Source organism: Morone saxatilis, unplaced genomic scaffold, assembly GCF_004916995.1.
Source record: "Morone saxatilis isolate NCDOM2014 unplaced genomic scaffold, NCSU_SB_2.0 Contig2, whole genome shotgun sequence".
Classification (NCBI taxonomy): Eukaryota; Metazoa; Chordata; class Actinopteri; family Moronidae; genus Morone; species Morone saxatilis.
In genome coordinates this window covers 11,234,057-11,248,337 of record NW_023339762.1, presented here as the reverse complement: position 1 = coordinate 11,248,337, position 14,281 = coordinate 11,234,057, and the positions used below count along the sequence as shown (strand labels likewise).

Here is a 14,281-nt window from a genome sequence, read left to right as displayed (position 1 = left end):
CATCAACAGAGAGAGGAGAAAAAAACACAGCCAGTAAAGTGCTCCAATCAATAATCCAATCAGCACAATCAATGCCGTTTGACTGCTAATCACAAGCCTTTAATGGAAGTGTAAAGTTCAAAGTTCAGCATAAAGAAATTACAACATTATAACTACTCACTTTAGTGATCTGGGGGTCAGGGCACTCAGTGTTGGAAGGATATTCGGACCCCTGGTCAGGACTGCACAACTTCTCGTACACACACGCCTTCTGCTTGGCGCACCACACGCAGCGGTACTTTGGATCGGAGTTCTTACAGAGACTACAGTCCTCTCTGCCCATGGAGCAGTTGTAAAGGGTGACTGTAGAGGGGAAACAAAGAATCACATTTTAATCCATAATCCTGATGGGAGAAGATAATTGTTAAAAATATTGATTTGCTCCTCTGATTAAATACTCAATTATCACTGTGTTACCCTCAGAGCAGTAAGCTTAAAGGGAACTTTTACATATCACAGTCTGTTTATAAGTCTGAGGAAGAACTAATGAATACATGAATGAATACAAAACTTATTTAAATCCTTCATGGCTTCAGATGGAGCTGGATGAAAACTGCTACTAACAAAACACACTTGAATCTCCAACCAAACTGTTATCGGTCAAGTTGCATTATGGGTAATGTAGGCAGAAGCTTTCAACACGTAAGAATAAGTGGAATAAAAAAAGTTGGTATCTCTCGTTCTGCTGCGCGGACTTTGATCCTCTTCATTATTGCCCGTCGTAACTACAGCACTGTTATAGAAGTGCGATGGTAAAGTAGTAAGCTTTTAGTGGACGTCAGTGAGAGCTTTGTGGAGTTCTTTGCGGTGGGTTTTGCCTCACAGGCAACATACAGTGTGCACTACCTTATAGATGGGGTAAGTTGGGACTGTGAGCAGCCTGTGAGGAAGACTGTAGAGATTACTCAGGGCTGAAAAAGTACCTTCACTTTCTCTGCAAATTATAATTTAATCTGTAGCTATGTGAGGCTAGAGGGTAATCTGAGGCTAGAATGAATAAAACATAAGGCTGTGACACAGCTCTCTTTAAAGTAAAGTTGCAAAAGCAACATTATATATCATAAAGGCTCAGGTCTTTATCAAGGAAACTGATCATGATTTTAACTTGGGTTTACACAGCATTTCTACTTTGTTATAAGACTGTTATGGAAAGCCTGATAAGTACATATCTATATATACATATATCATAGTTTTTCTTCTTTACTTCACTGCACACCCTCACTTCTGAAACCAACCCCTTGTATATAGTATGTATAGTAAGATACTATGTATATTCTGAATGAATGGCGAGATATCTATGTTCATGTCTGATACAGTAACTTAAATGTAAAACACAATGGCTTGTTATGAATGCTCATGAAAATAGAATTCAGGGACATTTATAACATTGAATTTGACAATATTCTGTCAAAATGTGTATGATGATATAGTCATTACCAATTAATTTTCTGTATAATTTTCAATTTAAGATTAAAGGCAGCTGCCTCAGATCTAATGGAGGCCCCACACTGGGACTTGAAGTGTACACACAGGGTATTATAAATAATCTGATCATCGCATTAAAATGTGAGAGAGCGTACCATTCAGTGTGCTGTCCATCTTCTTGCCTGACTCCTTGTCCTTCACGAAGAAGAGAACTTTGGTCTCCGGTGACTTATTGTAAGAAAACTAAGAAATTGGAAGAAAATGAATTATTAATTCAGAATCCAGTGATTAATAGCACTTAAGCTCTTCTCTGCAAACAGTGTGGGCTGCCGCTCCCTCATGCCAAGAGAGGGGGGAAAAAAGGAAGGATTTTTTTTACTCAGTCTGGCAGGTTTTCAGCTGCAGAAATCAATGTTGGAAAAGAACATAGCTGAGGGCTAGGCACTGCTTGAATCTCCAAATCACAGAATTCACAATGTGAGGATGGAGCTAAAATAACTCCAGTGAGGAAGGTCTGTCCATTAGAGGGAGCTAGAGAATATCAAAGGGACTGTGAACATCAGCCAAAAGGGGATTGGATTTTTAAGCCTGGAACATGAAGTCATCTGTATATGGATAGACAGTTTGCATTTAGACTTCAAGACGAATCAAGTGGCATTATACAATGTATTTCATTTAGTTTCAGGGTTGTTCTATATTGTACTTTCATAATCAAAAAATCAATCATAGTTCAAGGACCTGTGTTGACTGGAGGGATAATTCAGAAGCCTTCTGAACAAACTTAGTAAAAGGCACAAAAAATCAATTCAGTTTCAATAGCGAGACAAAGTCAAGGGTCAATTGTTGTAGACGACTGACAAGCTACTAGTAAACAGCCATACTCACATTGAACCCGCTGAAGGTGTAGAATGGCCCCTGCTCAAAATTGACCTCTTCTTCTGCATTTCTCATCAGCTCAGTGCCGATGGTGAAAACACGACCCTAGAGAACAAATAAAAACAAGGAACATACTGTGTTAATTAATGTAGCTCCAATTTGTTAAATATTCTTCCCTGATCCTTGTGTTTTCTTTTTTCCAGAGCAAGAAAACCACATTCCAACCCCTCTGTTATAGGATGACTGGCTTCTTTCCTTGTTCTCACGACTGTGAAGCATGTGAGAAAACAAGTACATTCACAAGTCACACAACAATCAAAATGCATCAAGAAGTGCCTTAGCTGCACACTCTTGTGCCCATGAGGGCTTCAATATATGGGTAAATCAAGCAGACCTGCAAAACGTGTTTTACAACACAAACTGTGCCATACGCAGAAATAATATAAAGTCTGTAAGACATTCTAAAGTATCAACACTTTCATCCCGTTCAAAAGAGGTGGCGACTGTGATCAAAAATGATTTAAATTGGAACGTAAATTGATTTTCCGTACAAGAACACTACATCTGGAAGGTCTTAATGAGGTGCTGTCCTTAACGCGTCTTTTGTAATGGCTTACTGTTATCAATTTAGTGATTAATGGAAATGAGCCTGTCCTACTGTTGCCTTTAGTTTTTGCTGTATATATACACACATCTGCATATAGAGATAAATCCTCACATACAGGGACATATGGGTGTATTCATTCTGGCAACCTTGTAGCTGGTGTAACCACGCCTTCTGCCTCTCACCCCCTCTCTCCTGATTGCTGTTTGTCTGATAGACGATTTTTTCCTCTTCAATTACATGGTCCATCTGGTTCAATGGCAGAATCTTTCGCTTTTTGTCACGTTTCGCACATGTAATAAATTGATTCTTTATGCATCTAAAAGAGTCACATTTTTCTATGAGATGACAGTTTTAATTAATGCATACGTTTAAAAATTGTGACCAATCCGGTTCACTGTGGTTTTAATACCACCCGCAAGAAGTGTTTAAAAGAGCTGACTCGTTTTCCAGAAATGCCCTAAAGTCTGTCCCTGTGCCACTTTACCTGGTAGAGGTCCAAATTGATCCCCTCGAAGCTGATACGAGTCTTGTAGCCCACAGGGATCAACACAGGATCTGGATTCTCAAACTGAGGACACTTCGCTCCCTGAGAAGGCATAAAAACAAATCAGATACTCCAACTTTGATTCATTTACATTTTAAATATATGCCAACCACTTAACGGACACCCTCATCTGTGGCAACAGATAAGTGTATCTCTGAAACATCTGCTGACTTGTAAATTGATATCCTACAATATTTGTCACGCAAGATGGTGCCAGCTGATACAGGGATTTGAGCTTTTTTTATTAATTTTCAGGAAAAATTTGGATCGCTCAGGCACTGCGTCATGTGCGGTGATTAAATGTTTCTTTTGAAACTTTTGCTACACTTCTCCCGGCATTTATCAAATCACAGATAAAACTCTTCACCATGCCACTGATGTGTTAACCCTTGAGAAGGCTAACCTGACGGTGCTTGATGATGTTGGAGCCATTCACACTGTTGTCCATGTCGCTGCAGGTGTGGTCATGTGTGTTCCACTGGCAGCCCCATGAACTGGCCACACATGAAATGCACCTGAAAACAAACACAGAAATACAGACACATAAACACTAAAGATAAGAAAATACTTTCACACACATAATTAGGCAGGAGCACGCACACATAAAAGCACACACAAACAAAATCTAAAAACATGCAAACTCATCAAAGAGCGTCCGGCACAAAAATCCATGTCGCTGACAACAAAATGGATCTCTGCAACTTCACACAAGCAAAGCTCATTCATCACACATTCCTTGGCTTGAAAGAAATGAAGAAAAAAATAAGGAGGGAAAAATGGCGAGATTGACTTTCATTTTTTGATTAATGAATAGGAAACTGAGGCAATTTCCTCGGCTTGATAATAAACGGAGGAGAGAAAATGCAAGAGGTGCATTCAAAACTACCATGCATCACAATTTACAAACAGAGCCTTGATCTCTCATCTGCTCACGCACGGTGATACATTCACATCAAGGTTGTCAGTTGATGCTGTGTTCAGTGTCACTGTGTATTTTCAGTGAGTGACAGAGCAGAACTGATAGATTAAGAGTCTGACTCACGGTGTGTTTTCAGATTTCCTCACTGTGGCAGCGCAGTTATAGAACTTGAATTCCCGCATGGCCAGCTGCACAGTCTCGTTGACGAAAATCCTGATTGGCACGGCCACAAAGTCTAAGGAGACAGCAAAGGGAGGGTTAAAAATGAGTTGCACGCATTTATGAATGGGGATAAGAATTATTCTGAATATTCAAAACTTTCACAGTTCACGATGTCATTTGTTAATTTAAGAAAAAGCAAAACATTACCTTTAAATAATTTGTGACAGCATGACCTCAAATACATTTATACTAATTATGCATTCATTTAACAAGACTTTGAGCCTACAGCCATGTTAGTGGTAAAGCTGTACTTGGGCACTGTGGGCCGACTGACCTACAGACACTTTGACACGGTCGTCCATAGAGCCTGCTAGTATGGCCAGTAAAAAAGTTGTAATCATCGCCGTATTAACCTGTGGTGAGCCCAGGGGCAAAAACATGCTGTTGGGCTTCTACTGTCCCTGTAACCCACTGCCCCGGGTACAGTCTGTGTACTCTGTCTGCCTCCTAGCTCCTATTTAAGTCCAGAGCAACCACTTCCAGGGTTTCCCCCAGGAATTTGTTTAGTTGAGGTGGTGAACCACTTTGATACTGACATCTCTTTTCTCGTGATCAATTTAGTTATTATCCAATTGCCTAACAACAGCCCAACTCAGTAACTATATTACTTTAGGAAACAGCACGTCAGTTTTTTCCCTAAAGTTTAAAGCCTAAAGCTTTTATTTCATAAAATGTTTTCATTACAATATTACAGTAGTAAAAAAACTCTGCTAGAATAATATTAAATGTTTGTTTGTGTAACAGCATAAACTAAAATAATAAAGCTCGTAAAACTAGATGTTGACACAGGGCGCCTCTACAAAACACGGCAACAAAATTAAGTAATAATGAGGACCCTACTTAGTTGATATTGTGCTTTAGTTGTGTGGCTTCCACAAATCCTAAAATTAATTAAATTACCAAAACCAAATTGCATGCAGTGAACCTAAGGCTTTTTGGGCCCCTTTCGCCACTTTTCCCATTGGTGATACAACCTTGGTAATAACAGACACTTGCCTTGAAAAGAGGGTGTATTAAAAAAGAGCAGGTTAATCATAAAGGCCATACCTTGGTCCTCAGGTGTTTGTGGTATAAGCGAAGAGCTGGGCAGGTTGCAGGAGACCTGACCAGAGTCTGACATGGTGCCCTCACTCCGGAAAGACTTGATGGTGCAGTGCAGATGGTCAGAAAGCCCGATTGCAGGAAGAGAGGGGATGTTGATCTTCACCTGAACAGAAAACAAATATTTAAAAGGGATTGTGGCTGAAGTGAGTTTTTCATAGAAAGAGTTATTGCCTGTGACCTTTTTGGCTGAGTAATATCAGTTTACACTAAATTATACACAGCAGAGAAATGCATTTAAACACAATGTAACTTTAAAGCTAGAATACAGAAACCGTTTCATTTTAAAGGCCGGAGATTGATTAATAACATGACAGAAGAACAGGTGCTGCTGATGGAAATACAAGAGTGAGTCAGCAAGGGAGGTAGCCGGGAAGGGATGGAAAAATAAAACTTGCACAAGAGAGGCTCTCCATCTTCAGGCTGTGAACACAATCAACCAGGTCAGTTATAATAAGCCAGTTTGGAGTTGTCTTGATGGATCAATACAGAGTAGAATGACCTAAAGCCCAGGGTCTCTGATTCACAATAGAAACAGTTTATTACTCAGGCCGTGCATGTTTGTGAGATGTGCATGTAAGTGCGGTTGAGTTCTGCAGAGCGAGAGAGAGACAGAAAAAAGAAACAGAGAGCAAAAGAAGAAAATGAGCTAAAAATAATGAGAAGAGAAGCAGCTCTGTACCTTCTGAGTCTTTTTACAGGAAAGGTTCGGGGGATAGAAGGAGACAATCTTGACACACTGCTGCCTGTAGCTCCACAGCCAGCCATTCTTCTCCTCTGCCCGCCGGCACTCAGACCTCCTGGTACACCTTCAGAAGAAGGATGAACAACTCCCATCAGCCTCTGCTCCACAACCCCTTAACGCTTTCACAAGGCCTCAAATAAAAACAAAAGAACAATGCCTATGGACCCTAACAGATTTTCAATGTGCTTTTGTGAATAACAACAACATGCCCAAATGACTTCAAGCAGGGTCTGTGCAGATTTTCAAGATGAGTTAGATTGCTTTTATATAGATATGAAAAACATTAAAGGTCAAGTGTGTAACATTTAGGAGGATCTACTGGCTGAAATGGAATAATATTCATAGGTATGTTTTCCCAATCAACTCATTATAACGAATTGTTCTTCCCTTCTTCCAGCTTCTCAACTGTGAGTTTTTCCTGCTTTTATTTATGTTATGTAATAGTAAACTTAATATTTTAGTTTTGGTCAGCACGTTGGACTTGCGGCAACTGTAAAAGACATTTTTCAAATTTTTTTTTCACACTTGATAGTGATGAATGATAATTATGATAATGATCAATTCTAAAATGTCTAAAGCTGCAGCGGTTGGTTGATTAATTGATACGTTGATTGAAAGAAAAATTAGCTATTAACTATTTTGATAATTGGTTAATCATTTCAGTCATCTTTGATGCAAAAGTGCCAAATATTTGCTGCTTCCAGCTTCTCACATAAATTTTGCTGCTTGTTTTCATCAAATATGATAGCAAGTGAAAACATGTTTTGGTTTTGAACCGCTGGTCAAATAAAACCAACTGTTTAAGGATGTCACTTGGGGTGCTGGGAAGTTACGATGTGCTGCTTTTTTAGATTTTATAGACTTAACTATAAATCTAAAAAATAATCAGTAGATTAATCAATGATGAAAATATTTTTTCATTGCAGCCTCAACATTTGACAATGCAGTATGAATTTACTGTGTACTTTACAGGATGAGGAGAAAAATACAACATATAATCTAGCGACACAATTTCAGATCTCAGCAATTTTCTGGTCATCAATTGGGTAAAACCTAATTTAAAACAAAATGAATACTACAAAGGGAATACAATGTACATGTAATATTAACAATGTGCAAATAACCAGAAAATACACAGTATATTGTAGCATCAGATTTCAGCGGAAAATTGCTTTCAAGAAGTAGAAGTGGAGAAAAACATACAGGCTAAGTAGGGCTGCAAATAAGGATGATTTTCATTTTTCATGATCTATTAATCTTACAATTATTTTCTTGATTCATTTACCATCAATGAAACACCAGAAAAAGAAGAATAACATCTATCAGAGTGTCGTGAGTGTCAGAGCTCAAGGTGTTATCATCAAATGTCTTGCTTTATCTGACTAAAAAGTACAAAACCCAAAGACATTCAGATTCATGTAATAAGACAGAGAAAAGAAAGTAGATATATCACATTTGAGAATTAGGATCTTTTATCTTGAAATATAACTGAAAGGATTGATTCTTTATAGAAATAGTTGCTGATTAATTTCCCTGTCAACTGAATAAGTAAATGTTTCTGAATGTAAGTATCAACAACTTCCAGAAGAACTGTTTCTATGCTTTCTTCTCGTTCCTGATCACATCTCTGTGAAATGCTTGATACATACAGTCCCTTCTACCCTCCAGACCCTGATAAATATAGGCTGATGAGTGTAAATTGCACAGACTGCCTTCGCCGCATGAGGCTGACAAACAGCTTTAATTCCTTACGGCTGCACGGACAACAGGAGATGGAATATAAACACCGAAGGGTACTAAAAGTGTCTGCAATAAAACACTGAACAAATACCCTGCTGTGTTTTACAGATGGAATTGCATGTGTGGGTGTTTGCGTTAGTCTGTCGCTGTGTGCATGCATTTATAAGTGCATCCATGAGAGTGTGTGTGTGTGTGTATGTAAGCCTCACCTGCCCTCCAGGACACACCAGCCACAGTAAGGGTCCCTCAGTTCCACACATGATTGGCAGTCTTTCTTTTGGAGGCACGTCTGCACTGGCACCTTGGTGATCTGGAGCATTATAACATAAAAAATGAACAAACAGAGAACCTTAGTGGGGGACACTGCATGAAATATGAAGCATTTAAAGTAAGTCTACAAATGTTCCTCGGTTTGTTGCAGGTGTGTAGAGTGGCAGTAAAACGAGTTCTGTCACAGCATATGGTCTCTCATAGCTGCTCCTCATGTTCAAATACTAAAACAATTCTCTGTTTCTACATGCTAAATATTTATTGTGCTTAAAGGAACAGTGTGTAGGATTTAGTGGCATTCAACGTTGTAGTTGCAGATTGTAGATTGCAGCTCCCTCGCTTTAGCTTCTTTTTCCAAGCACATAGGGGAAACTACAGTGGCTGCAAAAGGTATAAAAAAAAAAAAAAATCAACCCTATCTAGAGCCAGTGTTTGGTTTTTCCCTACTGGGCTTCTGTAGAGACATGGCAGTTTGACATGGCAGCCGCCGTGGAAGGCGACCCGCAGTGTCTATAAATAAATCAGGCTCATTCCAAGGTAAAAAACAAACAAAGATTCTTATTTGCATGTGATTATACACTAATGAAAACATAACTATCAATTATATATTCAATTTCTGCCAATAGATCATGCTAAATGTTACACACTGGACTTATATCTCGATAATTGTTTTTGTTCAGTGATTCAAATGGGCTGAATTATGAGTCAGTCCTATTATTACGCTGCATATGGTTAATCATCTTATATTAAGATATGATACAGAGTTATAGAATAAACTACCTAACAGTAAATTAAGTTTGTAAACTTAAACATTAAAATACTGCATCTACAATACTAGTCTAATAATGTAAGATATATAATAATAATAATAATATAAATTTCTGTAAAGTATATATATACACATAAGTAAACACTTTAACAAGTAATAAGTAACACTGAGCAAGTCATTTAAACTATCATCTACTAAAAATTTGAGTAATTTGCTTTCTCTATAAAAATATATATTCAACTCTCCCTTGAAAGCCAGCAGGAACTATATCAACTTCCTTTAGGTAAAACCTAATCAGACAGTATGTGTCTAACACTCTCTTCCTGTGAAAGAATTGTCAATAAATGAGAAGAGCTAGTAAGAACTGTGTCACCATGTCTACACAGGAGGCGTTTCAGTCACGTTTTTTAGCTGCTTGTCTCACAGACAGAACAGATAATAAATAAATTAAATATTAAATTTTCACTCAGTCGTCACACAGGCAGCATATTGGCTCGTGTTTAACTCACACTTTATGCACATAATTGTGACCCAAAACATCTTTTTTTATGATTCATGTCTACTTTCTTGTTTTACATGAGTGACTGTGTATTGGGCTCTGAACTCTGCCAAAACACAGGGAATCTAAATGCAGCGCTGTGCCTGAATGCCTCCTGTATAGACATGTGTTACACTGTATGATGTGTGTTACGAAAGGGTTCCTGACATACACACCCTTTTCTCTGTGGTAATGTAGAGGTGGCTCTGACTGAGGTCAAAGAAAAGGTTCTTGTTGACCTTTTCTCCCATGGTGACGCCAGGAGTCTTGCTGTACACATATGGATCAGCGGTCAGATGTACCTGGGCAGAAAACAAAAGGTAACTCCGTTAGACATGAGGTATTTGCTGCAATTCCCCCATCCTGCTTCCCTCAAGTAAAAATTCAAAGAGGAAAAAAAAGAGAAAAAAGCAACAGATCAAAAGACCACTCCACCTTAAAGACTTCCCCCTGGTTGTTCCCCAAAAAGGCGATAGTGTGATCATTCTCCACAGCGACGGCCACAGCGGTCAGAAGGCCCGGCTTCGTCAACACTGCATCTGCCTTTAAGGCGAATCTTGGCTTGCTTGCCAGAGGGGAAGGCAAAAAATCTGCACCGCACTTGTAATTTTCTGACGTGTGCTTCTGTAAAAGAAAAGCAAGAACAAAAGAACGATGACACACTGTGTGCAATTTAATCCAAAAGGATTGGGAAAAGGAAGGACAGGGAATATGTGGGAATCGATCCCACTCTACTAAATAAGCTACATATATAACAGGGGTCAGAAATTAGGTTTAACCATGAGCCAGTTTTTTTTCACAATTTTTCATTGAAAGTCTGCATTTTATGTGTGTCATTTTTTTTACTTAATATAATAATAGAATGTATTATTACAGAACTTGCTTGATGTCACTTTATTTATTTATAGTTTGTTTTAGCATGCAATTTTTCTAATTTGGAATGACAGAGGTACAGCAACATATGTTAATTCTCATTTAACATAACAAATTACAAATATATGCAAATATATGTTCTGTGTTGAGGTTTAATTGATAGGATATTCATACATGATGCACAGTGAACTGCTTCATTTATGGTTGAATGAATGTAATGTAGAGTGACGCCTATTTGTGTTTACATGACTGTTCTGGTCAAATACGCTAAAGCTGTGAAATTAAAACTGGGTTTAATGTGTGTTAAATTACTGTTATAAATGTTATTCATCTCATTAAGTTTATTTATTTCAGCACCATTGCAATAGCCACAGTAGCATGCCTGGGGACAGATTAAATATTATGAATTCATATTTATTAGAATTTACATGAGCTTTGTATTTACATTGTTATCTATGATAGATTTGTAAAAAAAAAAAAAAAGTAAAAATTTTGACGTCAACTATGAAAGGGAAAACTTCAGCTCTCATCATGGGGGCAAATATTTTTGATTCCCATAGTATCATTCTGGATGAGGTAACTGGGTAAAGAGACATGGAAGGACAGAGGAAATTGAGTGAGGCAGAACAAGACCTTTAGACAAAACAATACAAAAGGATCTGCAGAAAAAAGTCAACAGAGAGACATTAAAGTCAACAGTGCCACATGTATACATTATTTATTACTGTAAAGGGACTTCTTTAAAACATATCACTAATTTATTTCAAAACAAATTTTTTAAAGACACAACAGAAGCACTTACTGCAACTGTGGATTTGCAGAATTCGTCATTTTTCGACGAGTAGGGGATGTCCACAGCAGGAAACCCGTCAATCTTCCCCGAGTCTCTGTAGCAGGCGTTGATGATATTCACCAGCCGCTCATTAATGAATTTGAGTGGGTACATGCAGAGAGCTGAATCGTTGTCGTCATCATCTGGGCTCGCCACCATGAACAGAACTTTCTTCCAGGAAACCACCTCCCCATACTTACCTGATTCGGTCATGACCCGTGCAAGCTCTTTTCCTGGAGAAGCCACGTACGCGGCTTGGACTTTGTTGTATCTGTTACTCGGGCCACAGTTTAACTGGAGCTCCGTGTGAGAATAGTAATGGTGGTCGTTTTCGCAAAGACGAGACACAAAGGTCAAGTTTTTGTTATCCGTACCATCGAGTGTTCGTGAAAAGAGGAAATAAACAAAACCATCCTCTTTGAAGGCAAGGCGGAAATCATGCAGGTACTTGGGAACAAACGGTGTCGTCTGTACCGTTGATGCCTCAATGATGCTCTCAAACACGACCCACTCGCGGTAGTCCTGAAGGATTCGTGTGCTGATGAGTTTTGTACTGTCCAGGCTTCCGTAGCCCTTCCCAACAAGAAAAACACTGAAGGTGTTCTCTTCTTTTGTGTAGTTGGACATGACGCCCACCACGTTCACGTTATCCTCTATGCTAGCCACGTAAGTCCTCTCTCCTTTACTGTCACTGTAATACAGCTGCTGTTCCACGTTGGTCAGGTTGAGGAGGGTGCAGATGCCCCGGTAGCGGCTGCCGCAGACTATGAGAGAACCATTGGACGGATGGACCAGCAGAAGCTTGTTGAGGTTGGGCATGGGCTTTGTGTCCTGACATGCAGAAGCAGGAGGTGTACAGGTCCGGGCGTCCTCTTTGGGTCCCGTCTCGGCACGGGCCTGCATACGGAGCGACGGTCCCAGCTGGAAGATTGTGTTTACCGCCCCCAGGTAGATGCGACCAGTCTGGATGTCCTGGACCACATTGTTAATGGAGGTCTCAGAGGTAAACTCCAGGATGGGGATGTTGTTGCTCTCCTCCTGGGCTTGTGTGACTGACTTGCAGAAGAGAAAGAGGAGGAGGGAGACCCAGCTCGCCATCTCTGGAGAGAACAGAAAGGGAGAGGCGTTTCATTATTAATGTAGTTAAATGCACACGTAATTGCACATTAACCATCTGTAACACTAGACTGCAGTGTAGAGTGGATGTGTGGTTCACATGCAGCCCTAAACACACACTCACATATGCAAGCTGGAGACGGTAAGCTCAGCTAAACGCTTTTTTCACTATGGTTTTTGCACAGTTTAAAACAAACAAGATATAACAAGTTAATTAGTGACATTTTAACCTTTGAACAGAGGCACTTCCTGTTTCCCTATTTCCTGTCTTTCTGCTAAGCTATCAATCACATTGATTCAGCTTCATATCTACCCTACAGATATAAGAGTAATGATCTGCTCATCTAACTCTCAGCAAAATACTGAGTATTGGCCCAAAAAAACTCAAACTGATCTTTTTTGCTGAATTTACAACTAAACGTGTTTTCTCAATTATATTTTGCATGAGCTATAAATAGTCATGTGGACACTTTTCACTTCATTTAGGCCAGAATTTACGATATCCGTTTCTAGAGCCACCCCAAGTTTCTGAAGTTTCCGAAGCCACCCCAAACCAACTGGCTTGAATTACATGTTGTTAGTGGTGGTAAAAGCATTGAAAGATTATACTTAGAAATGTAATGTTACGTAATGTTACATCAAAGAGAGGGTGTTGTTCAACAACCAGAAAGTAATTCTCGTGAAAAACGGTTTACAGCAAGGTGTGTAGATTACTCAAGATTGGCACTGTCTATGGTTGTGTGCCAAATAAAACCCAAACTACCTGCATGGCTACAAACAATTTGTGTGGTACTGAATGCTTCAGGGACTTAGTACATATGAGCGATATTAAAGATATAGATTTACGTTACAGGGATAAAACTACTATTAGGACTGCCTCAAGCTGTAGTGCAGCTGTTTGTGTATGACTCGATTTACAGCTCCAGTTCTATAAAGGGTGTGTTATTTTGGATTTAATTGACTTAATATCAGAAATGATCGCTAGTGAAAAAATAAAACTGCTCTGTGTGGGGGTAAAGAAAGATTAAGGCCGAGAGCTAGATCTCAAACCACAACACAATAAAATCCTATTTAAAAAGCTTGGATCTGTTCCAACTTCATTTGCACTTTGCTTTCTCCTTGAACACCACCTCCAAAAGCACAATGCTCTGAGGAAGTACACTGTTTTGTCTCAGGAAACATGATCACACAATATCCCTGTAAAATACAGACAGCATCATGTACTGGCTAACAGCAGGTGCCTGTGGAGTCCTCGCTCACTGCTGTTTGCCCAGGCTGTGGTAAATATGGAACTGCAGGTGGCTTTGAATCAGCTATTGCCCACACAGCAAATGTGTGTCTATGTTTGCATGCGGTTTGAAGCTCGCACTCTCTCAATAGCATCCTCCTTCTCATTCCGCTTTGTCAGTCAAGTTCCGCAGGCACATTTGTCAAATTGAAAACTCCTGATAAAACTTCCAAGAAGCTGTGTTTTATTACGTTAACTTGCCTTCCCTTACAGGACTAAGTGGGGAGACCATTGATTAGACATTTGCCTGGGAGGGGGGGGGCTGTTAATTTCACTGGCAACTCCCATTTGCATTTAAGTGCCCACTACTCGATTTGATGATTTTATTTTTCTTCCCATTTACTGCCTCACTCCTAGCCCCCCCCCCCCCCCCCCCC

General features: G+C 39.4%; 1 protein-coding gene across 1 annotated transcript in view; it reads right to left on the bottom strand.

Moving 5' to 3' along the window:
* Positions 1–14,281, bottom strand: part of plxnb2b (plexin b2b) — a 117,734-nt gene that overhangs the window by 32,049 nt on the left and 71,404 nt on the right. Inside the window, exons 3-14 of the mRNA XM_035664952.1 lie at positions 11,471–12,600; positions 10,231–10,419; positions 9,972–10,097; positions 8,428–8,528; positions 6,416–6,542; positions 5,680–5,839; positions 4,534–4,645; positions 3,895–4,006; positions 3,432–3,533; positions 2,350–2,445; positions 1,620–1,707; positions 161–342 (exon numbers count right to left, since the gene is read on the bottom strand). Of these exons, the coding sequence (XP_035520845.1) occupies positions 161–342; positions 1,620–1,707; positions 2,350–2,445; positions 3,432–3,533; positions 3,895–4,006; positions 4,534–4,645; positions 5,680–5,839; positions 6,416–6,542; positions 8,428–8,528; positions 9,972–10,097; positions 10,231–10,419; positions 11,471–12,598 (2,523 nt within the window). The 5' untranslated portion in view covers positions 12,599–12,600. The remainder of the gene's footprint in view (positions 1–160; positions 343–1,619; positions 1,708–2,349; positions 2,446–3,431; positions 3,534–3,894; positions 4,007–4,533; positions 4,646–5,679; positions 5,840–6,415; positions 6,543–8,427; positions 8,529–9,971; positions 10,098–10,230; positions 10,420–11,470; positions 12,601–14,281) is intronic.